Below are 27,305 nucleotides of genomic sequence, written 5' to 3'. Positions count from 1 at the left end.
TAATATATCAGCGGTAGAAACGTACACACAACTATGCATTTAAGAATAACTTTGACATTCAACATTATTCCACTTGTGAATTCATTGTGTTCTTGATCAACTAGAGAAAATATTATCCCCTTTTTTAATTATTCTTTTGATAAAATGGAGTGAACCGACTAAAAGTTAAGGCGAATTCAGAATCTAGAGTTAGTGGATTTTGGACGTATGATAACTATATATCTGAATTATTTTTGCATATATTATATACATAGTTCGAGCAAAAACACCGCTAACTTTGTATGATAGAAGAGCATCAGGTATGAAATTATGGAAGAAAGCAATGTACTTTGCCTATAGAAAACAGATATCAAAGAAATGGATGGATGAATTCAAAAAAGTATGGCACATAGCAGGACCAGCAATTATAAGTTCAGTTTCTGTATTCTCTTTGGACTGTGTAACTGCTGCCTTTGCTGGTCAACTTGGAAAACTTGAGCTTGCTGCAGTCTCTGAAGTTCAAAATGTTCTACTATGCTTTGTAATTGGAATAATGGTATGTAACAATGAATTCAGTTGAACTAACAGAACTTGCTCTAGATACGTCTCTACTTATATATGATATGATTCAAATTGACTCGTTTCATTGTTGAATTCTATGATATTAGTTAGGATTAGGAAGTGCACTGGAGACGCTTTGTGGTCAAGCAGTTGGTGCAGGGGAATACAACATGCTTGGAATTTACTTACAAAGATCATGGATTATAAGTATAGTGGTAGCATTGTTATTGACACCGACTTATGTCTTCGCGTCTCAAATAATGAAGCTCCTACATCAAGATCCAGATATATCTCATCTATCTGGTAAATTTGCAATTTGGATAATTCCTCAAATATTTGCAAGTGCATTGCACTATCCTACAGAGAAGTTTCTTCAAGCTCAGAGCAAAGTTTGGTTTATGGCTTTTAGTTCAATGTTGACATTGGGTATTCATGTGTTGTTGAATTGGATTTTTGTGACAAAGTTGAGTATGGGACTTGTTGGTGCTGCAGTAGTTGGGAATATATCTTATTGGATTTTGGTTGTGGCTAAGATTATTTATATTGTTTGTGGTTGGTTTCCTGAGGCATGGACTGGTTTTTCATTTTTGGCTTTTAAGTCATTAGCCAAATTCTTGAAGCTCTCAGTTTCCTCAGCTATAATGTTATGGTAAGTGTGGTGAAATGACTACAAATTCATATCTTGCTCGGACTCTCCAAAAATGTTAAGCCCATACATTTTTGAAGGATTCGAACAACATAGACAAATTCAGCTTTAGTATATCTGAGAGTTTGTTATATATCAATTTTTTTTTCCCTGATGAATGAATGTAATGATGGCAGTTTTGAGGTATGGTACTTCACAGCAGTGATCTTAGTTGTAGGAGGCTTGAAGGATGCTGAAGTTGCTGTTGACTCACTATCAATCTGGTAAAATATATTCCATAAATTCATTCATAAGTACCTTCATTCATTCGGAGGAATCTTTGTAGCTCAGTCGATGAGGTTCAGTTCCCCGATTTCCCCATTTGCAATCCCCCTTGTTTTAAGCATTCTGAATCCTTAGTATTCTTATTTTTTTTGGATATTGCAGCATTAATTTGCAAGTATGGGCAATTATGTTTATCATAGGTTTCACTATATCAGCCAGGTTAGCAGTTTCAAACAAGCATCTTCTTTTTTTTCTGATAAAAATTGATATTAGTAATTTGGCTAAACCTTATGTTCCACATACCAGTGTGAGAGTTTCAAATGAACTAGGGGCAGGAAATCCAAAAGGTGCAAAATTCACCATTGGGGTCAATGTGTTGATGGCAGCAATATTTGGATCTCTTTTTTCAGTTATCCTATTGACCACAAGAACACAGTTTCCAAGAATGTTCTCAAATGAGCCAAAGGTTATAAGTGAGACATCCAAGTTGGGTTGTATTCTTGCATTAACCACCTTCATTACCAGCATCCAAACTGTTCTCCATGTATGTATTTTTTTTATTTTTTACCTCACATTAAAAAGACAACTTAAATGTACTTTGGATACTGAATGAATGGAACATTTTGCAGGGGTAGCAATTGGTGCAGGATGGCAATTTCTAGTGGCGTTTGTAAACTTTGGATGTTATTATGGTTTTGGTTTGCCATTAGGAGCACTTCTTGGGTACAAGTTTAAACTTGGTGTACAAGGGGTATGGTATGCAATGCTTGGTGGCAGCTTGCTTCAAACAATCATCCTAATTGTTATTATTGGTCGAACCAATTGGCAGAAAGAGGTAATTGACATTGAGTTTACTGTAATTAGCATTGCATTGATAGTGTAAACTAAGAAATCACATAACTGCAGGCAGTTCAAGCGGAGATAAGAGTAAAGACATGGGGTGCACCAACAGAGACTCAGCAACATACGTGATGACGTCGCATATATATAGTTTTTTTTTAACAAAAAATAAGATGTAAAACCATTAATACTAGTAATCTTCTCATTCTAGGAAAAGCATATTACTGTATCGAAAAACGGACTCACTGGCAAATTGACATTGATTCTGGCAAGGTTTGAGAACTGGACAGCGGCATATTTATAATATTATAAAAACTTTGAGTAATACATCTACAAGAACATGTTATTTAGCATAGTTGAGCTAGCACATACAGCACATAGCCTACAGTTTTTTTGGGGGGTAGAACCAAATTGCAGCACTCCTATTATCTTAAAAGAGTTCCAATCTTGTTTAGGCCAATTGTAAGGCTTCCTCGCGCTTGATATCAAACACCTTGATAAGGACATCTTCAACAACCTACATAAGTCCATTTTCTCGTGATCACACTAGAGCCAATAAATACATCAACATGTTTCATAGATGGAAACTTGGAAACATATCACTTGGATTGGTAACATAAGAACTAGAAGGAAAAGGATAATTACAAAGCACAATAACCATAGTAGCAGCTTCAGTAGAATTACCTTATCGGGGGTGGATGCACCAGATGTCACCCCAACTGTAATAGGACCCTCCGGTAAGAAGTTCTCTTTCTCAACCAACTCACCATGCTATCAAAAGAACGTGGGTATGAGAACAAAAATACTCTCTTCAAATTTAGTTGCAAATCAGAATGAGTAAGTAAATCAGCTCACCATTAACTTGTAACTTATTTTGTTTCCAGGACCTACTCTCTGTTCACTGTCAATCCAGTATGAGGGAATTCCACGTTCCTCTGCAATCTCCTGTAGATGTGAAGTGTTACTTGAGTTCCAGCCACCAATCACTAACATAAGATCCAGCTTTTGCTCAACCAGCTTATACATTGCATCTTGACGCTCCTGTTATAAGTAGGGATAAGTAATAGGTCAAGAAATAATGATATAAAGCAACAAAATAAAGGAAAATACAGAAGGTCCTATAATGGTTTGGTAAGAAAGAATAAATCCAATGTTCAGACCTTCATGCAAATAAAAGAGGGCAGGCGGGTGCACAAAGCATCCCGCATTTACGCAGCATCAGGTGAAGGGCTGCACCCTAAGAAGTGTGATTTAGACAACCTACCCTAATGCAAGCATTAGTGGCTGCTTCCATGGCTCGAACCTGTAACCTATAGGTTACACGGTAACAACTTTACCGTTGCTCCAAGGCTCCCCCTTCTTTTAAGAAAGAAATAGATAACATTAACAATAAATGACTCTAGAAGACCATGCCAAAAATCCATCCTTCTACTGCCAGTAGCAAGAGAAACTTTGAGATGTATTATTAATGTCCTGTTAATCATGCCTAGCACAAACATGTCATGGTGCGTGCACATAGTAATCTTCAGTATCAGAGGTACATAGGAGAGGGAAGCCATATATTACGGGGGGAGAAAAGGAAACCAATGCAGGCATTTTTTTCATAACCGTAATTTCAATTAATTAGTTCCATCTAAATGGAAAGAGTACAAATTCTCCAACATAACCATTGTAAGGATAAGGCATCATACACCCAAACATTGTCGTCATCTGTTAGCATGAGGTGAGAAGACCAGTTGATAACCACTTTCTTATATCTTAGAAAGAGAAAAGACCAAGACTTATCCTAAATTGGATCACTCGTCTCCACTCCCCCAACCGCCCCAAACCAAAGAAATATGACTATCGATGTTAACCGAAAGACGAAGACTAAGTAGTTTAGGCTAGGAAATAAACAAATTACACTAAAGAGTAGGCTGAATTTACCTTCTTCAACATTTTACATCACTTTTAATAAAATATATTATTAGTTAGGTAATTGAGATCTAAAATTGATATATGGAAGGACGTACTGCTGAAGAAATTGAGGTGGGTACTATGGGAGGAAAATAGATACCAAAATGGATGTGCATCACATAGAATGATAGATGTAGAATATCGATTTGTAAGTCAGATTTTAACTAGAATGTCTCAAGGCAAAGAGGAAGAAAGGAACATATGATGCAATAAACAAGCACATAACACCGTCGTCTGTATGTAGTGAAATTTAGGGACAAGGAGGATGTAAGAGAACTTACTTGTGTGGCATCACATATAGTGTTGAAACTTACGAAGTGGTTGTTAACATTTTCCACCCCATATTTTTGCATCATGGTTCTCTCGACCAACTTCCCTGTATATCAAAAGAAACTAAATCACTACATGATTGCAGTCTGGAAAAATTCCATAATAGGGAGTGATACTCTGAATATAATCTAACCAATATCTTCTGTTTCTCCCTTCAACATCGTAGTTTGGTTTGCAATACCAGCTTTTACAAGGTCAACATCCGGATCAAACCCTTCAGAAACTGCATATTTAAATTTCTATACAGAAAAATATTCACAGAAAATATCAGTATTAATGCAAAGTACTGCAACTGTAGACTGCAGGTCAAATAGGCAACTGAGGCAGCACCTGCATAAATGCCTCTTTGGTTGAGCTAGAACCATCAAGTTTACCTCCAAGAATATAATCACAGACATAAGTTGCCTGCATCAAGGAAAAATTTCCATAGAATAAGCAAGATGAGATTCCAACTCATTATTTCAAGCAAAGAACACTTATGGTGTGACGTTGAAATACCTCTGCCATGTTCTTCACAATGATGTATTTCCCAGCAAAGGATGCAGTCGCAACAGTTTCCTCATGAGCATATTTACCATGGATAATGGAGGTATATTCTCCCTTCTTGTGCTTTTCAACCGTGTTCCAAACCTGTACTAAGTTTTATGAGAACTCTAATATAGTTCGAAGGACATAGAGGCCAACAATTCATTTTAGCAACTAGATCACAAACCTTAGTCACCCACGGGCAGGTTGTATCAACAATTTGTACGTTTTTGTCACTCAAAACCAACATTTCATCAACAGCAGCCCCAAAAGCAGGCAAAACCACAACATCATCCTTGTCAACAACATCAAAGTTTTTCTTCCCTTCCTCAAGTGGAATGTTCTTAACATCCATATCCTCTAGCCTCTGATCCAGATAAAGTAATTTTTCAGAATTTATATGAGATAAGATGAGAAAACAAATAGACAACTGGCATCAACGAGAACATAGCCTGCCTATGAAAGTACAAAAAGCACAAAATGCAGAGGATGGCATCGGTGGTATCAGAACTATACTTCAAATTAAGAATGTTCACCAGCTATATATCCCATTCGAAAATTCTGCACCAGAAACTAATTATACTATTTTAGCTTTTCAGCATCAAGACTAACTAAAAATCCTTTCTTCTCACATATTCCTCTTCTCAATTTTCATGCCATTCAAGGACTTTTTATGTCTAGAAGAAGGGAAACAGACAAATAAACCTGTCAAAGCAGAATGGGGCACCAGAGAAAACCTATACATGATTTGAGGTAATCACTATATGTAAGAAAGCTTGCATCTTCATAATAAAAAAAAAAAAAGAACTATATGTAAAAAGGATATTTTAAAAATCATTTATAGTCAAAGCCAGTACTCTTCTATGTGTAACTAGTCTCACATAAGAATGAAAGGCCATGTCTTAAAGCATGAGAGCAATAGTTCCTATCCTTAGCTGCAACTTGTTCTGAGTAAGCAACTACTATATATACGAAACCACCAACAGCCTAAAAGTCGAGGCATATTGAGGAAATTCCCAAGATATATGTAGAGCAGGGATGACCGGAGAAAAATGATGTATACAATTTCACAGTCTTCCTCCTACAATAAAGTAAAAAACTGAAAATCTTGAGCGATGGCATGCACATGTGAGGATTATAAGCAGACACCTTATTCACAGTGGGGTTGTGAATAATTTCATTAGTTATCCAAATCCTCTCTGTTGGAAACTGTTTCCTCGCTTCATAAGCAATCTGAACTGCACGCTCAACCCCCCAACAGAAACCATAGGACTCTGCAAGTTTTACGGTCACGTTTCCCCATGTATACTCAAATTCATTCTCCTTCAATTTCTTGATGATATCACCTGAAATTCATAGAGTAGTTATATATCATCCAATTCAAGAAACTGTTTCTTGAAGAAAAGAAATTGGAAGACTTTTTACCCAAACAAGTTCTCTAAATTCTCATGAATAATTTTGAATGGAAAATAATTGATGATCGGTAACAGAACCTACAGTAAGGATTTCAAGAAACTGAAATTAAGTTATGGATATGGAGGCAAGAACTTACTGGTATACTCGCGATTCATGAGTTCAAGAGTAGCTTCTTTGTGTCCAAAACCTTTACGATTGTAATTAGCACTTCGGGTCAGATTCTTCCGGAAAACCTTAGCATCGAACTCTGACTCAGCAGTAGCCGACGAGGAAGGAACAGGTTCGCCGGCGGAGCATCTGATGACGGAGAAAGGTTTCGGTAACCGGAAAGTTCTAGTCTCCGGCAAGGAGAGATCTGTGCGAGTGGATATACTAGAGAATTGAAGAGGAATAGCCATGGAAGGAGGAGAGCGCGCACGTTAGCGAATTGCGTTTGTCGTAGCAAAATGGGTGAAGTTNGAGCGAATTGCGTTTGTCGTAGCAAAATGGGTGAAGTGAAGTTAACTAAATGGTGAGCGCAATTTATCCTTCACCACATGCTTTTCTCGTTTGGTTCAATTTCTGTCTTTTAGTTAAAAAATTGGTAATTAGTAGTACATCGGCACTTTGATACCTAATATTGAAGATGAGAAGCAAAACACTAATAACAATTTGTTCTTACTATTACCTTCATAATCGTAGTGATTAATTTGTATTCCTTTTGTCATAATCATATTTATATTGAAAATTTAATCTAAAAAATATATATATATATATAATAATAAATTTACTGAATGTAATCTAAATTGTGACATATAAATAAAAACGAATAAATAGTTATTAAAATTACAAGTCCATCAAAAAAAATTGACTTCATTAAACAGCATCGACTATATTGACACATTGTGTTTCGTGTTGGAGGAAGTATCCAAAAATATTAGGCTCTCCCACTAATTCATTTAGCCGTATTTAGGCTGTAGTTAACACGTTTGAGAAATATTGTTAAATTTTTTATATTTGATTAATAAAAAAAAATTAAAAAAATACTTGAGAATAAGCTTCTTAAAAATAAAAGTTATTTATAAAAAAAAAATTAATAGAAGTAGAGTAATATAACTTCATTTTCATTTTTATTTGCTTGTTAGTCTTTTTCTTTTTTTCAATACGACTGTTGGGAACTTTCGCCATTGCAGTGATCTGGAGCTTTCTTATTTTTTAACAAAACAATTTTATTTATTTTGAGGCTACAAAAGAATTGGAAATATATACGTGGAATTTTTATAAATTGAGGAATTATTTAAGAAAAAAACTGATGGTTGTACGAGTCTTATTGTGGACTCAAGTACCAACAAGATCTACGGTGGTGACATCCAAACTTGTCGGAGAGATCTAAGCCGTTGTTCATACAATAAGAAATCAACGGATGCCACGTGTTTACATACTTTTTATCCTTCTTATCTATCTACCGTAAAACCTTGTTAAATTAATATTCAAGAAATTAATAATCTCTTTTAAAATAATATTTTTTTCCAATTCCAATTAGCATTAATGAAAATATCACACATTTCGTTAAAAAATATATTTTTCAAGAGATTCTTATATAAAATATATCCTCCTATTAAAATTATAAATTAACATTTTTTTAAAGATAAATAATATATCTAAGACAATTTATCGAAATATAGTTCTATAGTGTTCTGTTGTTTTTTTTTGTTAAAGTTCAATTCTAGTTGAAGTCCATCTCTAACTTTTGTTATTGCATCCAAAAGTTGTGGTATTATTTTTCAAATTGTACTATAAAATTGTAAAGAGTTTTAGATGTTATGAGTGTGTCCTTACGACTAGGTATTATACAACATTATTTTTTCTGATGATATCTTCAGTTTCTTCTAAACTTTAGACTTCTGAACATGTATCATTTTCCATTTGGGTCACCTAAGATATTATTGACGTATATTATTTGCGATAACTAAAATCATCAAGTTCTTAAATGACGTTTTCACAAGTTCATTTAAATTGCTTGAGATTTCGATGCCCCAATGAATTTTGCAGTGTTGAAAATAATTTGACATAGTTTCTTTTGGAACATTTATTGTCCAAATCGAAATTACAAAATTGATAGCATTCAAAATATTAATCCTTACTTGATTTGTTTGTCCCACCTCGTAGCCTTCTAATGTCCTATAATAAAATATATTGTGATAATGCATCTAAAAAACTTTTATTACTTCAATATCATAAGGTTGAATCTCAAAACACTTTTCATCAAATAAATAATACCTCTATAAAATAAGAACATTTCACAATTATTGATTTAGTGAAAATTTTACTCATATTTTTTTGATCATGTGAAGAAAAGCTACATAAATGAGTATTTAATTATGTTTTATTATACAAAATTTAAAATAATAATTTTATTTTTAAAGTGAAAAAGATACTTTGTCATACACAATATAAACATTTTTGAAATAAATTATAAGAACCTAATTCTTTTTTTTTCTTCAATTTCATATAGTTGAAAACCTTTTCAAAAAATCTGCATATTTTTCAATATATATAATGAGAGGGAATGCCGAAGGGTAATATGATTATGAAGTTGGAAATATATCTCTCAGATTTTCCAAAAAATAAAAATGAATAATTAGAGAATTAAGGTTTAGGGTTTTCATCAAGGAAACGCCCCCATTTTCATCGTCATGGACCGGCCGGAGCCGGAAAAACCCGACGTCGTTCCTTCTACAGCTCTGGCATATCTTGATCGGAACTACTGGTAAGTAAGTAGCAGTATGTTCGTTCTTTAGTCCAATTCGCTTTCTCCTTTTAATCTCCCTTTCAAATGCTCAGGGATAAGAGGTTCGCTCAAGAGGAACACTACGAATGGTTCAAAGATTATTCCCATTTCCGTCACATTGTTCTTCAACACATTAAACCTCAAACTTCTGTAAGTTTTTCTCTCTGTCTCTCTAATTGTATCTACTAAGCATTGATGTTTTATTGTAAAAGTGTAACTAACTTAGTTTTAGCTGAGGTGACATAAATAATTAATATCAACAAATTTTAATTAAAAAACAATTTAATAGATTGAGTGACTTTCTGAAGAAAGAGTGGATAGTTAAGTGACTTTTGAATTAAAAATCAAAGTTGAGTGACTTTCTGAGAAAAGAGTGCATAGTTGAGTGACCATCTGAGGTATTAACTCGTTATTGCATTCAAAAGTTGTGGTATTATTTTTCAAACTGTACTATAAAATTGTAAAGAGTTTTAGATGTTATGAGTGTGTCCCTATGACTAGGTATTATATAACATTGTTTTTTCCGATGATATTTTCAATTTCTTCTAAACTTTAGACTTCTGAACATGTATCTTTTTTCATCTGGGTCATCTAAGATATTATTGACGTATATTATATTGCGATAACTAAGATCATCAAGTTCTTAAATGACGTTTTCACAAGTTCATTCAAATCCCTTGAGATTTCGATCCCCAAATGAATTTTGCAGCGTTGAAAACAATTTGACTTAGTTTCTTGTTGAACATTTGTTGTCCAAATTGAAATTGCAAATTTGATAGCATTCAAAATATTAATCCTTACTTGATTTGTTTGTCCCACTTCGTAGCCTTCTAATGTCCTATAATAAAATATGTTACGATAATGCATCTAAAAAGCTTTTATTACTTCAATATCATAATATTGAATCTAAAACACTTTCACATCAAATGAATAATACCTCTATAAAATAAGAACATTTCATAATTTCACAATTATTAATTTAGTAAAATTTTACTGCATATTTTTTGCTCACGTGACGAAAAGCTACATAAATGAGTATTTAATTATGTTTTATTATACGAAATTTAAAATAATAATTTTATTTTTAAAGTGAAAAAGATAACTTTGACATACACAACATAAATATTTTTGAACTAAATTATAAGAACCTAATTTATTTATTTTTTTGTTCAATTTCATATAGTTGAAAACCTTTTTAAAAAATCTGCATATTTTTCAATATATATAATGAGAGGGAATGCCGAAGGGTAATATGATTACGAAGTTGGAAATATATCTCTCAGATTGTCCAAAAAAATTAAAATGAATAATTAGAGAATTAAGGTTTAGGGTTTTCATCAAGGAAACGCCCCCATTTTCATCGTCATGGACCGGCCGGAGCCGGAAAACCCCGACGTCGTTCCTACTACAGCTCTGGCATATCTTGATCGGAACTACTGGTAAGTAAGTAGCAGTATGTTCGTTCTTTAGTCCAATTCGCTTTCTCCTTTTAATCTCCCTTTCACATGCTCAGGGATAAGAGGTTCGCTCAAGAGGAACACTACGAATGGTTCAAAGATTATTCCCATTTCCGTCACATTGTTCTTCAACACATTAAACCTCAAACTTCTGTAAGTTTTTCTCTCTGTCTCTCTAATTCTATCTACTAAGCATTGATGTTTTATTGTAAAAGTGTAACTAACTTAGTTTTAGCTGAGGTGACAGGTGTTGGAGCTAGGATGTGGAAATTCTCAGTTGTGTGAAGAATTATATAGAGATGGCATTACTGAATTGACCTGCATTGATTTGTCTCCCATTGCAGTAGAGAAGATGAAACTGATGATCGGTAACAGAACCTAAAGTAGGCATTTCAAGAAACTGAAATTAAGTTATGGATATGGAGGCAAGAACTTACTGGTATACTCGCGATTCATGAGTTCAAGAGTAGCTTCTTTGTGTCCAAAACCTTTACGATTGTAATTAGCACTTCTGGTCAGATTCTTCCGGAAAACCTTAGCATCGAACTCTGACTCAGCAGTAGCCGACGAGGAAGGAACAGGTTCGCCGGCGGAGCATCTGATGACGGAGAAAGGTTTCGGTAACCGGAAAGTTCTAGTCTCCGGCAAGGAGAGATCTGTGCGAGTGGATATACTAGAGAATTGAAGAGGAATAGCCATGGAAGGAGGAGAGCGCGCACGTTAGCGAATTGCGTTTGTCGTAGCAAAATGGGTGAAGTTAAGTAAATGGTGAGCGCAATTTATCCTTCACCACATGCTTTTCTCGTTTGGTTTAATTTCTGTCTCTTAGTTAAAAAAATTGGTAATTAGTATTTTAATTTAGTTGTTATAGAGGGAGTTTGGCCTTAAGCTTGAAGAGGATCCCGTAACTACATCGGCACTTTGATACCTAATATTGAAGATGAGAAGCAAATTAATTAATTAAAATAAATTAAATCATATTCGTACTGAAAATTTGATCTCAAAAAAATATTAAATAAATATATAATAATAAATTTTTTATTTAATTTCTTAAAAAATATAATACCTAAAATTGTGACATATAAACAGAAACGAAAAAATAGTTAATAAAATTACAAAGTCCATCCAAAAAAAAAAATTGACTTCATTAAACAGCGTTGACTATATTGACACATTGTGTTTCGTGTTGGAGGAAGTATACAAAAATATTAGGCTCTCTCACTAATTCATTTAGGCTGTATTTAACATGTTTTAGAAATATTTTTAAATTTTTTATATTTGATCAATCAAAAAAAATTAAAAATATACTTGAGAATAAGCTTCTTAAAAATAAAAGATATTTATAAAAAAATTTTAATAGAAATAGAGTAATATAACTTCATTTTCATTTTTATTTGCTTGTTAGTCTTTTTCTTTTTCTAATACGACTGTTGGGAGCTTTCGCATTCCAGTGATCTGAAGCTTTCTTATTTTTAAACAAAACAATTTTATTTATTTTGAGGCTACAAAAGAATTGGAAATATATACGTGGAATTTTATAAATTGAGGAATTATTTAAGAAAAAAATTGATGGTTGTACAAGTCTTATTGTGGACTCAAGTACGGACAAGATCTACGGTGGTGACATCCAAACTTGTCGGAGAGATCTAAGCCGTTGTTCATACAATAAGAAATCAATGGATGCCACGTGTTTACATACTTTTTGTCCTTCTTATCTGATCTACTGTAAAAGCTTATTAAATTAATATTTGAAAAATTAAAAATCTCTTCTAAAATAATATTTTTTTTCAATTCTGATTGACATTAATGAAAAAATCACACATTTCGTTAAAAGAATATATTTTTCAAGAGATTCTTATATAAATATATCGTCCTATTAATATTTTTTAAAAGATAAATATATCTAAGACAATTTATTGAAATATGGTTCTATAGTGTTTTGGTTTTTTGTTAAAGTTCAATTCAAGTTGAAGTCCATCTCTAACTTTTGTTATTGCATGAGTTAATACCTCATATGGTCACTCAACTATGCACTCTTCTTTCAGAAAGTCACTTAATTTTCAATTTTCACTAAAAAGTCACTCAGTGCACTTCTTTCTCATAAAGTCACTCAACTTTGAATTTTAACTCAAAAGTCACTCAATTATCCACTATTTCCTCAGAAAGTCACTCAATCTATTAAATTATTTTTTAATTAAAATTTGTTGATATTAATTATTTATATAACAAACCAAAATTTTTTAAAAATAAATTAAACCATTTAGTGATCCATCCACCTAACCCGACTCATTAAAAAATATGATATGACCCATTTTATTTTGTATTAAATCCTAAATTATTCCCTCTCTTTAAATCTTGAATTAGGATTAAAGACAAAATAAAATAGGTCATATCATATTTTTTAATGGGTTGGGTTAGGTGGGTGGATCACTAAATGATTTTAATGGTATTTTATTTTTTTAAAAATTTGGTTTGTTATATAAATAATTAATATCAACAAATTTTAATTAAAAAACAATTTAATAGATTGAGTGACTTTCTGAAGAAAGAGTGGATAGTTAAGTGACTTTTGAATTAAAAATCAAAGTTGAGTGACTTTCTGAGAAAAGAGTGCATAGTTGAGTGACCATCTGAGGTATTAACTCGTTATTGCATTCAAAAGTTGTGGTATTATTTTTCAAACTGTACTATAAAATTGTAAAGAGTTTTAGATGTTATGAGTGTGTCCCTATGACTAGGTATTATATAACATTGTTTTTTCCGATGATATTTTCAATTTCTTCTAAACTTTAGACTTCTGAACATGTATCTTTTTTCATCTGGGTCATCTAAGATATTATTGACGTATATTATATTGCGATAACTAAGATCATCAAGTTCTTAAATGACGTTTTCACAAGTTCATTCAAATCCCTTGAGATTTCGATCCCCAAATGAATTTTGCAGCGTTGAAAACAATTTGACTTAGTTTCTTGTTGAACATTTGTTGTCCAAATTGAAATTGCAAATTTGATAGCATTCAAAATATTAATCCTTACTTGATTTGTTTGTCCCACTTCGTAGCCTTCTAATGTCCTATAATAAAATATGTTACGATAATGCATCTAAAAAGCTTTTATTACTTCAATATCATAATATTGAATCTAAAACACTTTCACATCAAATGAATAATACCTCTATAAAATAAGAACATTTCATAATTTCACAATTATTAATTTAGTAAAATTTTACTGCATATTTTTTGCTCACGTGACGAAAAGCTACATAAATGAGTATTTAATTATGTTTTATTATACGAAATTTAAAATAATAATTTTATTTTTAAAGTGAAAAAGATAACTTTGACATACACAACATAAATATTTTTGAACTAAATTATAAGAACCTAATTTATTTATTTTTTTGTTCAATTTCATATAGTTGAAAACCTTTTTAAAAAATCTGCATATTTTTCAATATATATAATGAGAGGGAATGCCGAAGGGTAATATGATTACGAAGTTGGAAATATATCTCTCAGATTGTCCAAAAAAATTAAAATGAATAATTAGAGAATTAAGGTTTAGGGTTTTCATCAAGGAAACGCCCCCATTTTCATCGTCATGGACCGGCCGGAGCCGGAAAACCCCGACGTCGTTCCTACTACAGCTCTGGCATATCTTGATCGGAACTACTGGTAAGTAAGTAGCAGTATGTTCGTTCTTTAGTCCAATTCGCTTTCTCCTTTTAATCTCCCTTTCACATGCTCAGGGATAAGAGGTTCGCTCAAGAGGAACACTACGAATGGTTCAAAGATTATTCCCATTTCCGTCACATTGTTCTTCAACACATTAAACCTCAAACTTCTGTAAGTTTTTCTCTCTGTCTCTCTAATTCTATCTACTAAGCATTGATGTTTTATTGTAAAAGTGTAACTAACTTAGTTTTAGCTGAGGTGACAGGTGTTGGAGCTAGGATGTGGAAATTCTCAGTTGTGTGAAGAATTATATAGAGATGGCATTACTGAATTGACCTGCATTGATTTGTCTCCCATTGCAGTGGAGAAGATGAAACAAAGATTGATAAACAAGGGATACAAAGGTATGAGAGAATTTCTACTTGTTCAAATTTATGCTATTTCATTGGTTGCTTTAGCTTATATTTGGCTGTTATAGAACAAATTGGTTAGTCTTTTTGTTGTTTGATTGCCTTAGAATATGATTCTATTTGATATGTGAGTATTTTTATATACAGAGGGCTGGACATGATTAACTATTTTCCTCTAACGTTAAGGCAAACAGAGGAGGTTTCCAACTAGTAATGTAGTTCCAACTTACCAGTAGGAAGGAGAAACAAAGGAGAGGATCATTGCCTTTCTGCTTTATTTTCGTTACTCAAATTGATAGTCTATGTTCTTTATGAGTTGATCAGTGAAGTCTAATGATCTTTGGACTTTCCTTTGGTTTACTCAATTTTGACCAATTACTGTTAAATTAAAACATTTTTCGTTAGCTTAAGTGGATTGTGATGGATGATCCTTTGTATGAAGATTGAGGTCTCAGGTTTGGACCTAAGATCTCATTGCTTGTCCACTGTAGATAAATTATTCGTTAACGCCTAAAGAAAAGATGGACTTTAAACAATGATGGCGTATAGAAGTTAGGAGGAGTTCTTGAGTAAATATAATATCTTCTAAGAGAGAAAAAGGAGCTAGAAGATGCTAAGAATCAGGTACCTTTGAAAGTTGATGGTAAATCATATGTGCATGGCTGCATTACACACAAGCTTGTCCAACCCCTTGACTCTAAGCTGCCTGAACATTCTGTCTAATTATTCTTTTTCTGGTTGAGATAGTGTCTTCACAATTTTCATGCTTATGAAATGCCCTGTGCAAAGTCAAAAACAGGTTTTGACGAGGAATTTCTATGGTAGCTTAGCCAACATTTTTCAGTAACTAAGATTAGATGACAGAGATTTGTGTTTTATAAGAATATTTGTTTATTATTATCCCATCTGAAGTTAAAGAAAATTTTTGGCTACAAAAACTTAAAGTGTATTCACATTTGGTGATTCCAAGTAAAAGAGCTCAATTGTATTGTATAAAAGAAGGTTAACACATAACAAAAGTTAATGTCTGACAATTTTAGGGTGTTGAGATGCTCCACTGTTGATGTTTTATGTTATCAATGTTAACAGAAATAAAAGTGCTGGAAGCTGATATGCTAGACCTGCCTTTTGAAGATGGATGTTTTGATGTGGTTATAGAGAAAGGAACAATGGTATTATTGGAGTACCTAGTGCAGCAGACTGCCAATCATTTTTCCTTTTCAAATAATCAGTTAATTATATGTAAATTTTTGAACTTAATTTATATTGTTTGAAATTGAAGGATGTGTTGTTCGTGGACAGTGGTGACCCGTGGAATCCACACCCTGCAACAGTGGAGAAGGTGATGAAAATGCTTCATGAAATTCACAGAGTTCTGAAACCCGAGGGCATATTTATATCTATCACATTTGGCCAGGTATTAGGAGCATTTTCTGCTTTATTTTTTAGTTTTTATTTGTAAATAGTAAGAGCAGCAGGACGTAACCAACACCTTATCTCTTTTCCATCATTTCCCTTGCTCAAAGCCTTTTTTTTTCTCCATTCTGTTGTTAAACGCGTCTAAATTGCTTCATTTTTCTTTTGTTGGCCAGCCACACTTCAGGCGCCGGTTCTTTAGTGATCCTGAGTTTACCTGGTCTATGGAGTGGAATACTTTTGGAGAAACATTCCACTATTTCTTCTACGTCTTGAAAAAGGTAAGTTGTCGGTCCAGAAAACTTGTCTCGCTCCACATGATGTTGGCTTACGTAAAGAAATTAGATACTGAATTGAAGTACTAAACTAATACAGGGACAAAGATCATCAGAGAGCGAGGAGTGCAGGGAGAAAGCTCATATGCCATCAATATCTCTATACCATGACGAATTAGAGGGTGAAGACTTTTTATTCAGAACCAACATTGATGAGATGGAAAGCTAGAAATGAAATGTAAATTGCGACTCGCTACCCATTGCTTTATGTCTTTTATTTTAGGACTGAGATTTAACAAAAAAAAAATGTAATTTTTCCATCACAATAATTGATATCGGTAGAGGAAGGGGTTGGACCTTCGACCTTGTGGTTAACAGCCACACGCTCTAACCAACTGAGCTACTCCAGCGTCTTGAAGAGCAATTTGATTACCAGTCCTACTCAAGTTGTATTATCCTGTTTACCTATTATTCAACACAAAATTAAAGGTTTGTGTTACGTTCCTTTGCTTATTTTCTTGGCCATGAAATGGACATTGAAAAATGGTTAGTTTTTGTTCTTCAATTTCTTGGTTCTAATTGCTACTTAAATTATTTCTTGATTTCATTCCTTTAAATTCAGTCATTAGAGGCTACAAATACTTCCAGTCTAACAGTGATCGCATGATTTGCAAATACATCAAAACTTTACTAAATTAATACTCGATAAATTTTTTTAAAATAATAGTTTCTCTGGTTCTGACTTAAGCCAATAAAAAGAATCACTCATATAAATATATGTTCCCATTAATATTACATAATATATTTTTTAAAGTACAAATATATATTAAACAATTTAGTGAAATATGATGTTCTTGTGTTTGTGTTTTTTGGTTAAAATTTTGAATCTCATATCTAACTTTTCTTGTTATATCAAAAAGTCTCGATATTGCCACAACTGTAAATCTTTTTGATGCAATGATATCTTTTGTACTCTCATAACGCTTTACGTATTTGATTTGTCATTGTTGATTTTACTACACCTTTTAAATGAGAAGCCATTTTTGGATGTGGTTTCCAAAAAAGTTTCATGTTTTGTGTATATAGTTTATTCTCTTATCATCATATATTGAATGTTTTTAGTAAAGAAACAATGAATAATATTTGGTTATTAATAAAACAACAAACATTATGTATAATTAATTTATTTTACAATGAACATTGAATTCTTGAATTTATTTTACAGTGAATCATTTTACATAAAATATACATTACAATGAATCCTAACATACTTTGTACTTTATGTATACTAAGTTTATTTTATTTTTATATGAATTCAATAAATATGATACATAATTTAGTAAGATACAATGATTTTGATGTATTCATTGTACTTTACGTATAATAAATTTATTTTTTTTATGTGTTTCAATAAATATGATACATAAACTAGTAAGATTTAATAATTTTAATGTAATCAGAATTAACCTTTATTGAATCTCAAAATACTCTTTAAATTAATAAATATTAATTTATCGATTAAATAATATATCTACAAATTAATAATATTTAATGATTCCACCTATATTAATTTAATGAGATTTTACCGTAGGTTATGTCAAAATTATACTCTCTCTGTCCCTAATTATTTGTATATTTTTTATTTTTTAGTTGTCCCTGATTACTTTGTCAATTTTGACAAATCAAGAAAGAACAATTTCTCTAACCTATTATACTCTCAATTAATTACTCCGAAAAAGATAAAACTTTTTGAAAATTTTAAATTTTTAATTAATCCACTTCATAATAAATAAGGGTAAAATGATAAACTCACTATGTTAATAATTATTTTTTTGATAAATATGTCAATTCAAAATGAAACAAAGTAATTAGGATTCAAAATGAAACAAAGTAATTAGGAATAAATAGAGTAATGAGTATTCATCGTGATACAATTATTAAATAAATATATTTTAATTGATAAATGTTTGATGAACTATAAATGAGATAATAGAGGATTTCATATATACCTCGTATTTAATTTAAATTAATTTTCTTTTTCAATTTTAACCTGGCATGTCTTGAAAAAGCTTTGTGGAAAATATTTGATAGACAAGAATGTTATCTATTATTTTGTACCAGGATTGTTATTACGTATGAAATGTGACACTCATTTTATTTTAAAATATTTGTTGTTGTGTTACATTTTTTAGAAACAGACTATTTAAATTTTGATCAAAATTTTAAAATATTTTTTATTAAAATGATAAAAGAAAAATTACAGATTGTAGTATTTCTTGTATAGTTTTGCTTCTTTTTTTAAAAAAATAATTTTAAATTAATGTAATTTAATATTAACCTTAAAATTGATTAAATTAAATCTCGAAAAATGAAAAGTAACAACTATTATTGGACAGACGAAATATTACAATATAAAAATACTAGATACAACAGCTCAAGCTAGCACATACTCAATACATATTGTTTATTTGTACCAATTTATGTAACTTCAAAAAAATTTGGAGAGTTAATCAAATTTTAAATATAAATTTTATATTTTTTAAGTTGTTAATCATGTGATTTGTGGTACATTTACATAATTTTAAAATAATATATGTTACTTTTCTGTTTTAATTTTTATATGTCATTAATAGAATTTTAACCAATTAAATTTTTTATATGATCTTTTAAAATTATAAATTATTAATTATTGTAATTTATAGTGCTTCAACATTTTAAATAACATATGTTAATTTGTATATTCCAACTTACATGACAACGTAGCATGTCACCCAAATTTTTTGTATGTCTTTAGAATATTTTAAATTTCTTATTATATAAAACAATTCTAAAATTTTATACTAAAACTAAATATGAAACAATTTCATGTTTTATTATGAGATTATAATTCAATTGTTGACAGACTACTGCTTAAGTCTTGAAATTCTATTGTCCGATGTAACTATATCGACAGACAACTGTCTGCGGCGGTCGCTTTTGAATGCTTTTAATATAAAAGTTATTACTACAATTATAGTATGAAGCAATTTTAAAATTGTTATATTTCTACTAAAAGTAAATATGAAATAATTTCCTGTTTTATTATGAGATTATAATTCAATTATAACCAAACCACCACTATGATTTTGAAATAACCTCGCCAGATGTAGGTAAATTGACAAACAACTGTTGGTGTTCGATCGCTTCTAATACTAAAGTAATTACCACAATTGTAATATAAAACAATTCTAAAATTGTTTTATTTTCATTAATATAAATGTGAAATAATCCCATGTTTTATTATAAGATGAATAATATAATTGTTACCAAACCACCGCTAAGACTTTGAATAACCCGCCAGATGTCGATATACCAACAGACAGTTGTCTGTATCCGGCCAATTCTGGACGCTTCGAATACTAAAGTGATTACCACAATTATAATATAAAACAATTCTAAAACTGTTATATTTCAACTAAAAGTAAATATGAAGTGATTCCATGTTTTATTATAAGATGATAATACAATTGTAACAAAACTACTGTTAAGACTTTGAAATGATCTTGCCGCGGTATATCGACAGACAATTGTCTATGTCTGATCGCTTCTGGACGTTTCTAATACTAAAGTAATAACCACAATTGTAACATAAAACAATTCTTAATTATTATATTTCCACTAAAAGAGAATATGAATTAATTACGTGTTTTATTATAAGATGATAATACAGTTGTAACCAAACCACCGCTAAGACTTCGAAATAACCTCGCCAGATGTCAGTATATCAACAGACAGTTGTATGCGTCTGGTGGCTTCTAGGCGCTTCCAATACTAAAGTAATTACCACGATTATAATATAAAAGAATTTTAAAATTGTTATATTTCCACCAAAAGTAAATATGAAACAATTCCATGTTTTATGATAAGATGATAATACAATTGTAATAGACCACTGCTAAGACTTTGAAATAATAACCTCGTCAAATCTCGATATATCGATAGACAGTTGTCTATGTCTGGTCGCTTCAAATAGTAAAAGTTATTACTACAATTATAACATCAAGTAATTCTAGAATTGCTAATTTTATAGTTATTATTTTTACCTAGGGTAAATATAAGATAATCTCATAATTTACTATGAAATTATAATTAAACCATAACCAATTTCGTTGCTAAGACTTTTAAAATAACCTAGTTAGATGCAAATATATCAAGGGACAACGGACAGTTTCAAACCATTTTATAAATGGAAAAGTAATTACTACAATTTATAATATAAAAACACTTCTTAAATTACTAATCTCGAAGTGAAAATTTCTACCAAAAATAAATATAAAATAATAGTTTTTTATTATAAATTATATAATCCATTTTTTTTACCAAAAATAAATATAAAATAAATATTTTGTTACCTTTAACTAACCAGAGGGGATACTTACGACTTTTCCACATCAAAACGCGTCGTTCCGTTAAATTCTTCCATTTTGTTAAGCCTCTCTAACGACGTCGTTCGTAATACTGTCCCTAACTCCAATCCTAACTCGAATTCCCAGCCTCAGCTCCGGAGAAGCTAAAAATAAGTAAGCCCTTTTCCTATAAAATTAAAAAAAAAAAACACAGACATACATATTTTTCTCTATATCCTCTCGCCGGCCGGAGATATACGTCGCCGGAAGAACGTTAACTCACTCAAGGAACCTCTATTTATCTCTATCGTCTTCGGTGACAAGCTGATTGGAAGGGTCGATTTCTCACTTCGATCTGGATTCATACGTTTTTTTTTTTGGGTTTTTAATCTGTGCAGCGGCGACAAGTGAATGGAGGATTACGGGACCAGTGACGAAGATACATATTCGTCTGATCAAGAATCTTATGACGGACTCGAGAATGAAGAGACTGATTCTCAATGGGGCTCTTCCACGGGAAATTCCTGCAAGGTGCTTTAAAATCCCTAGAATTTTTCTTTATGACTGATTTTTTAGTTTAATTGTTTCGGTTTTTGTTTTGAACCTATAAATTTTGATGATCATGTATGTGCTTGGAGTAGTAATTTGTAATTTCAAACATCTAAGTAATTTGGGATTAGGGCATAGTTGATTGATTGTAGTTTACGGTATTTACCAGACTTTATTTAAAGGTTTTAAGTTTTTTGCAAGATTTCTTTGTCTAAACTGTAGTAAAGAAAGTGTCTTTGAAATTACCGCCATCAATTAAGGTTGTTTTTCTGTGGGTTTCAATTGAATGCTCCGCCATTGTTTTGAGCCCCTTTTTTATCTTCTTTGGCCCTCTCTTTATAAGTTCTGTTTGATAATTTACACTTTGTTTTACAGGTAATCACAAGGGAGTCTCTTTTGGTGGCACAGGTAATAAGTCTTAAAGTTTTTCTTGACACTTGAGGTTTGTATTGTAGTGTTCGTCTTAACATCTCAGATGTTTCATAATTGTGCAGAGAGAAGATTTGCGGAGAGTGATGGACTTGCTCTCACTAAGAGAACACCATGCAAGAACCTTGCTCATTCACTATCGTTGGGATGTCGAGAGGTTGTTTGCGATTCTTGTTGAAAAGGGAAAGACTTGCTTATTTGCTGAAGCAGGGGTAACTATTCTTGAAGAAATTGATGTTGACTCGTCTGTGTCTTCTTCGACTATGATGTGCGGCATATGCATGGAAGAGGTAGCAGGGAGTGAAGTCACGAAAATGGACTGTGGGCACTGCTTCTGCAATGACTGTAAGAACTAATTCTTTGAGTAGAACCACCTCTTTATTGATTCCACCAGATTTCATTCTACTTCTTATAAACTTGTTAATCTTTGATTTTTGGCCTTTAGGGTCTAATTAGTAAGTAGAATAAAATACAGTTTTGTTGCGACTGGTTTTATGATTTATGAGCAGAGGGTCTATGGGAAATAACCTCTTTACCTCTAAGGTGGGGGTAATGTCCACATACACTCTACCCGCCCAGACTCCACTTTGTAAGAGTACACTGGGTATATTGTTGTTTCTAAGATTTATAAGGTTTCTTGCTTCTATATCAAAAGGTGTACTCTTTTTATTTTCAAATGGTGTCTACGTTTGGTTCCTTTAAGACGTGTCTAACTAAAGAAGTTCCAGTGTTCTCTTTTTTGTTACATGCTAATCAAATTGCAATTTTTTCTGCTACTTATTTCATTTTTGTGCTGGAGACAGACTAATTCTTATTTTATTTGTTTAGGTTGGACAGAGCATTTTATTGTAAAAATAAAGGAGGGTCAGAGTAAGAGAATAAGGTGCATGGCTCATAAATGCTTTGCTATCTGTGATGAAGCTGTTATCAGAAAGCTAGTTAGTAAAAGGCATCCTGATTTGGCAGAGAAATTTGATCGGTTTCTCCTTGAATCATACATTGAGGACAATAAAATGGTGAAATGGTGTCCAAGTATCCCTCATTGTGGGAATGCTATACGGGTAGAGACCGATGAGTTCTGTGAAGTAGAATGTTCATGTGGTTTACAGTTCTGTTTCAGTTGCTTATCAGAAGCACATTCACCTTGTTCTTGCTGGATGTGGGAACTTTGGACCAAGAAGTGCCGAGACGAATCCGAGACTGTTAACTGGATTACAGTTCACACTAAGCCTTGTCCAAAGTGTCATAAGCCGGTCGAGAAGAATGGAGGTTGCAACTTAGTTAGCTGCATTTGTGGGCAAGCATTTTGGTGAGTTTATTCTTGATATCTGTTTTGTACCTGGATTTCTCTTAACTGAAAGCTGATTTTGATGTTATTGATGAACAAACAATCTGGATTTATTTCAACACAGTTGGTGCTTCATTTGCAGAGAACATGGCTTGATGGCACAACTTTTTGTTTTACCCTAATACTTTAAAAGCTGAAAAAAACTTTAAAGATTGAATCTCCTTTTGGAATTTTAGGATCAGGGTCGGATTTGATCCTATACTTATTGTTATAACTGAGATATCCCCGAGGATTAGTGGTGCACTGACCGAAACTCCGCGGACAATGGCTCCAGTCCTCTGTCCTTCTCCACTTAAATACCAGACTCTTTATTTGTGGCAAGAATTGAACCGGTGACGTGCACCTAACTCTCGCATCACTTGCTGCGCTGCACTCTTACCACTATACTAAAACCTGGAGGCGATCCAAAATTTTAATCTAGTTTGAAGTCAACATATATCTAGTTTAACTTAAGTTGTATTGATCTTCCTTTGTAAGAATTTGGATTTCTAGGGCTCACTGTCTTGTCTTTAGTTGAGGTTCCCTTTTTTTTGGGGGGATAAAGTTACTAATTTTGTTGATGATGGGAGAAGATGAACTCCAGAAATATACCATGAGTAGGGAACCTAATTTTGATTCTATATGGAAGTTAACTACTTATCTGTACAAGTAGGAATGTCTTGGATGCACCACTCAACATTGACAACGACGCGTTAGTGTCGTGTACACCAAAATGAAGCTGATCCTTAAGTGTACGAGGCCAATTTTTTTTTTGTGATGTAGTAAGGAGATTTCATTAGCATGCATCAATAAGATGCAAATGTACAATGCCATTCTCAACCCCTTCGAATGCTCTCATATTCCTCTCTTTCCAAATCACCCACATTTAGGACTGAGGGGCAACATTCCATGCGTTGAGTCTTCTCTTTATTTTCCCTGAAGTACCATGTGGTACAACATCCCAGTATTTAATTAAGGTTTCTTAAACTAGAAATTTTAGACCTCACACTTATTTCAACACTGACAGTGTCTAGCCAAACCGAAAAGGTTCATGTCAGCACACCTAAGTATAGCAACAATAACTAAACATTAGTCTCAATCAGTTGGTATCTCCTGTATATTTACTTAGTTTACATTGTGTTCTATGCTTTACTAAGTCTGCATGAGGAAATTTGAGACAGCTTTTCCTCCGTATAAGTTTTAAGTTTATTTTGTTCCCATATTAATATCTCCAATGATCATGGTGTCAGTGCTATGAGCTTGTGCGTTTGGATGTCTATGTTAAGATATGACTTAGTCATCTCAACAATCTTACCTCATTCATCCGCATGTTTCTACTTGCACTATGTCATACGTGATGATTTCTATTGTTGTCTAGTCTTGAATGATTGCACATATATCTTAGTTGTTTGCAATTCTATAACATTTATCTTATGGATATGGCTTGATTTAGTGGCCAATATGCACACCTATTTCCATTGTTGGTCATACAGTTGTTACTAGGATTTTCTCTACACTAGGTATTCTCTTATCACATAGTATTCCCTTAGCATTCTTCAATTCAATCATCTTATTAAATTGCATGATATTATTCTCAAAGATGGAGTCTAAGTACCATAATTGTATACATTTTAGGCAGTACAACTGTACAACCTTGTCTAATCTAACTTTAACCTCATTTTTGTTATATGGCTAAAGTTGCAATGCTTGTATTGTCTTACTTGAACTGTATTGAGCTATATAATTGTCTTTATATGGACTGTGTAATGGCTTCCAAAGAGGTTTATGTAGATTTTATGCTTACTTCACCTTAACTTTAGAATTTTAAGTTGGATTTTCAAATTCTTTTGCCTGGTGCGCATATTCACACTCTCTTAAGTTTGAGTGTTGTTTTACCCATTTCATTCCAGTAATCAACAGTTTGGGTTTCCTAAAGCTAAATACTTCTCTACATTCCTTTATACTTCTCTAAAGGAATTTCTTCTTTTCCAGTTTAGTATGTTGATCTTGTTTCATTTTTCTTTGTGCTGTAGTTGGCTATGTGGTGGAGCTACTGGCCGAGATCATACTTGGTCAAGTATCGCTGGTCACAGCTGTGGTCGTTATAAGGAAGATCAGGAGAAGAAGTCTGAACGGGCTAAGCGTGATCTCTATCGCTACATGCATTATCACAATCGTTATAAAGCTCATACGGATTCTTTTACACAGGAGTCTCGTCTGAGGGAGACCATAAAAGAAAAGGTAGCAAATTTGGAATCAAGGGATTCAAGATTGAGAGATTTTAGTTGGGTTACAAATGGACTTTACAGGCTGTTCAGATCAAGACGGGCTCTCTCATTTTCATACCCATTTGCATTTTATATGTTTGGTGATGACTTATTTAAGGATGAAATGACAAATGAGGAAAAGGAAATAAAACAGCATTTATTTGAGGACCAGCAACAGCAACTTGAGGCAAATGTTGAAAAGTTATCAAAAGTTTTTGAGGATCCATTTGATAGTTTTGAAGAGACAGAGATCATGGAAATGAGGATGCAAGTCTTGAATCTCTCTGTGGTAACTGATAAACTATGTAAGAAAATGTAAGTAGACATCTGGATGCCCTAAGTTATTGGTAGTTTAGTGAGAAACTGATGGTAATGCTGATTTTCAGGTATGAATGCATCGAGACTGATTTATTGGGAGCTCTACAGTTTAGTAGTCACAATATAGCTCCATACCAGTCAAAGGGCATTGAGAGAGCAACAGAGCTTAATGGAGGCCGGAACGCCAAAGCAAACAACAACATTGCATGTCAAAAAGCCCATGACCAGACAAATGGTGAAGTTTCCATCCTCTCTCATGCCAGAGTACCTATGTAGATCAGTCATCTCTGCCTACTGGGGCGTGGTAGTTTGTTGCGTCTACCTTACAGTTTTCATTGCTTTTGCAAGTGATAGAAGTACTTTACATCATCTTATAGTTAACTGCATCAAACTTATTCCACCCAAAAAGGTTACCCCCACATCATAGAACGGTAGTATGTTTTTGACTTGCTGGGGAATGCTTTAATTTAAGTGTTTTAGACATTCTATTTGTTGTTTGGAATGTTTTTTTACTTTTAAGTAGTTTATGCATTCTATTACTCAATAATGCTTTGCATCATTATCATTCAGTTGAGCTGGTGAACTGGCAAACTGTGTCAAAAGGGAGCAGGTTGCCTTTCTTTAGTTGTTATCTTAGAGAGGGGTGACATTCTATGTTGCTGCTGTTTAAGTTAGTGGGTGCTAGTTGGAGTGGTGAGAGAGTTGAAGAAATGGAAAAGTAGCCTTAGTCTCAAGCTATAGATTGCTGAGAAGTATGTTTAATTAAAAGAAATGCCATGATTCGTAAGTTTTACTTGTATAAAAAAGGATAGATAGATAGATAGATAGAGAGATAATGGTAGAAACCTCCCTATCTCCGGGAACTAAACCTATGAGGGAACTTGGAACTATTGATAATGTCTTTGATTATTTTATGTGATGAATTTGTTAAGCATCAGGCAAGAGCTAGGTCGTAATTTGCTATTTTGCAAAAATACTATACTGTTCTAGTAACTAAATTGGTTGACCCGTGATTGATCAAGTACTAGACAAGTTTTCTGGTTATGTTGCAATTTCACCCAACCAAGCATATGAGTTCAAAATCATAATTCTGCAGTCTTCCACAATGAAATTAACTCATGTACTAACTTGTAGTGTTAAGTCTCGTAAACAAATCTGTGTTTTACATTCGAGAACTATTTGCTTTCTTATCCATAAAGCATCTTCATCAGTTTGTTACCAAAAACACTTCAAGAATTATGGTTTCAAACATTAACAGTCACCATCACCATACAACAGTTTTTACCTTCCATATAAGAACTTTGTGATGGTTAATGATGGCTATTTAATTCTATTAGATCTTACTCAGTTCAATACTGCAATACTAATTTTGTAGACAATCAAATCAATGCAAGTTATGTGAAATGCCTATTTTCGTTAGAGATGCTTCTGTTCTTGCCTACACCTCTTTTCCTTTATTCTCTTTTGCAGGATACGTCTTCCCTCTGTTTTTTTTTGGGGGTGGGTGGG

At 32.7% G+C, this 27,305-nt stretch overlaps 4 protein-coding genes, 1 non-coding gene and 1 pseudogene across 7 annotated transcripts in view; 4 read left to right on the top strand and 2 right to left on the bottom strand.

The window, feature by feature from the left end:
* Window positions 1-51: 51 nt before the first annotated feature.
* On the top strand, window positions 52-2,449 carry LOC107002706 (annotated as a pseudogene).
* A 68-nt stretch (window positions 2,450-2,517) lies between these two features.
* LOC107002698 (4-hydroxy-3-methylbut-2-enyl diphosphate reductase, chloroplastic) lies at window positions 2,518-6,975 on the bottom strand. Its single transcript, XM_015200841.1, has 10 exons — window positions 6,654-6,975; window positions 6,251-6,447; window positions 5,289-5,468; window positions 5,075-5,206; window positions 4,907-4,981; window positions 4,710-4,815; window positions 4,528-4,622; window positions 3,146-3,331; window positions 2,975-3,061; window positions 2,518-2,807 (listed from the first exon to the last, which is right to left on the bottom strand). Exons 1-10 carry the CDS (start codon window positions 6,913-6,915, stop codon window positions 2,742-2,744), a joined length of 1,386 nt encoding a protein of 461 aa, XP_015056327.1. The 5' UTR covers window positions 6,916-6,975; the 3' UTR covers window positions 2,518-2,741.
* Window positions 6,976-10,508: 3,533 nt separating this feature from the next.
* LOC114078438 (EEF1A lysine methyltransferase 4-like) lies at window positions 10,509-11,151 on the top strand. The gene is made up of 3 exons (XM_027919308.1): window positions 10,509-10,726; window positions 10,801-10,897; window positions 10,992-11,151. The coding sequence occupies exons 1-3, from the start codon at window positions 10,653-10,655 to the stop codon at window positions 11,124-11,126; spliced, it is 306 nt and encodes a 101-aa protein (XP_027775109.1). The 5' UTR covers window positions 10,509-10,652; the 3' UTR covers window positions 11,127-11,151.
* Window positions 11,152-14,217: 3,066 nt separating this feature from the next.
* On the top strand, window positions 14,218-17,086 carry LOC107002689 (EEF1A lysine methyltransferase 4). Its single transcript, XM_015200829.2, has 7 exons — window positions 14,218-14,420; window positions 14,495-14,591; window positions 14,686-14,824; window positions 15,920-16,002; window positions 16,113-16,247; window positions 16,423-16,527; window positions 16,622-17,086. The coding sequence occupies exons 1-7, from the start codon at window positions 14,347-14,349 to the stop codon at window positions 16,748-16,750; spliced, it is 762 nt and encodes a 253-aa protein (XP_015056315.1). The 5' UTR covers window positions 14,218-14,346; the 3' UTR covers window positions 16,751-17,086.
* Window positions 16,858-16,931, bottom strand: TRNAN-GUU. Its single transcript has one exon. It is a non-coding gene; the product is annotated as a tRNA-Asn (tRNA).
* Window positions 17,087-21,092: 4,006 nt separating the features above from the next.
* Window positions 21,093-27,305, top strand: part of LOC107008440 (probable E3 ubiquitin-protein ligase ARI2) — a 7,534-nt gene continuing 1,321 nt past the window's right edge. Inside the window, exons 1-6 of one of the 3 annotated variants that reach the window (XM_027919299.1) lie at window positions 21,093-21,437; window positions 21,831-21,863; window positions 21,950-22,229; window positions 22,713-23,193; window positions 25,245-25,793; window positions 25,865-26,100. In XM_027919299.1, the coding sequence (XP_027775100.1) occupies window positions 21,318-21,437; window positions 21,831-21,863; window positions 21,950-22,229; window positions 22,713-23,193; window positions 25,245-25,793; window positions 25,865-26,072 (1,671 nt within the window). In that variant the 5' untranslated portion in view covers window positions 21,093-21,317 and the 3' untranslated portion in view covers window positions 26,073-26,100. The remainder of the gene's footprint in view (window positions 21,438-21,830; window positions 21,864-21,949; window positions 22,230-22,712; window positions 23,194-25,244; window positions 25,794-25,864; window positions 26,101-27,305) is intronic. The other 2 variants (XM_027919303.1, XM_015207479.2) reach the window with 2 other exon arrangements.

The sequence above is a fragment of the Solanum pennellii genome, chromosome 1, assembly GCF_001406875.1.
Source record: "Solanum pennellii chromosome 1, SPENNV200".
NCBI lineage: Eukaryota > Viridiplantae > Streptophyta > Magnoliopsida > Solanales > Solanaceae > Solanum > Solanum pennellii.
The sequence above is the reverse complement of the archived record's forward strand: the minus strand, read 5'-3'. Positions and strand labels throughout refer to the sequence as shown.

Bases quoted from the DNA above. Each gene is read 5' to 3' on its own strand.
- LOC107002689 (XM_015200829.2), top strand. From the start codon at position 14,347: ATGGACCGGCCGGAGCCGGAAAACCCCGACGTCGTTCCTACTACAGCT. The intron at 16,003-16,112 runs GTATTATTGGAG...TTGAAATTGAAG, and splicing joins TTATAGAGAAAGGAACAATG to GATGTGTTGTTCGTGGACAG. The intron at 16,528-16,621 runs GTAAGTTGTCGG...AAACTAATACAG, and splicing joins TCTTCTACGTCTTGAAAAAG to GGACAAAGATCATCAGAGAG.
- LOC114078438 (XM_027919308.1), top strand. From the start codon at position 10,653: ATGGACCGGCCGGAGCCGGAAAACCCCGACGTCGTTCCTACTACAGCT. The intron at 10,727-10,800 runs GTAAGTAAGTAG...TCACATGCTCAG, and splicing joins TATCTTGATCGGAACTACTG to GGATAAGAGGTTCGCTCAAG. The intron at 10,898-10,991 runs GTAAGTTTTTCT...CTGAGGTGACAG, and splicing joins ACATTAAACCTCAAACTTCT to GTGTTGGAGCTAGGATGTGG.
- LOC107002698 (XM_015200841.1), bottom strand. From the start codon at position 6,915: ATGGCTATTCCTCTTCAATTCTCTAGTATATCCACTCGCACAGATCTC. The intron at 3,332-4,527 runs GTAAGTTCTCTT...TACTTATAACAG, and splicing joins CTATATGTGATGCCACACAA to GAGCGTCAAGATGCAATGTA. The intron at 2,808-2,974 runs GTAATTCTACTG...GGACTTATGTAG, and splicing joins GTGCATCCACCCCCGATAAG to GTTGTTGAAGATGTCCTTAT.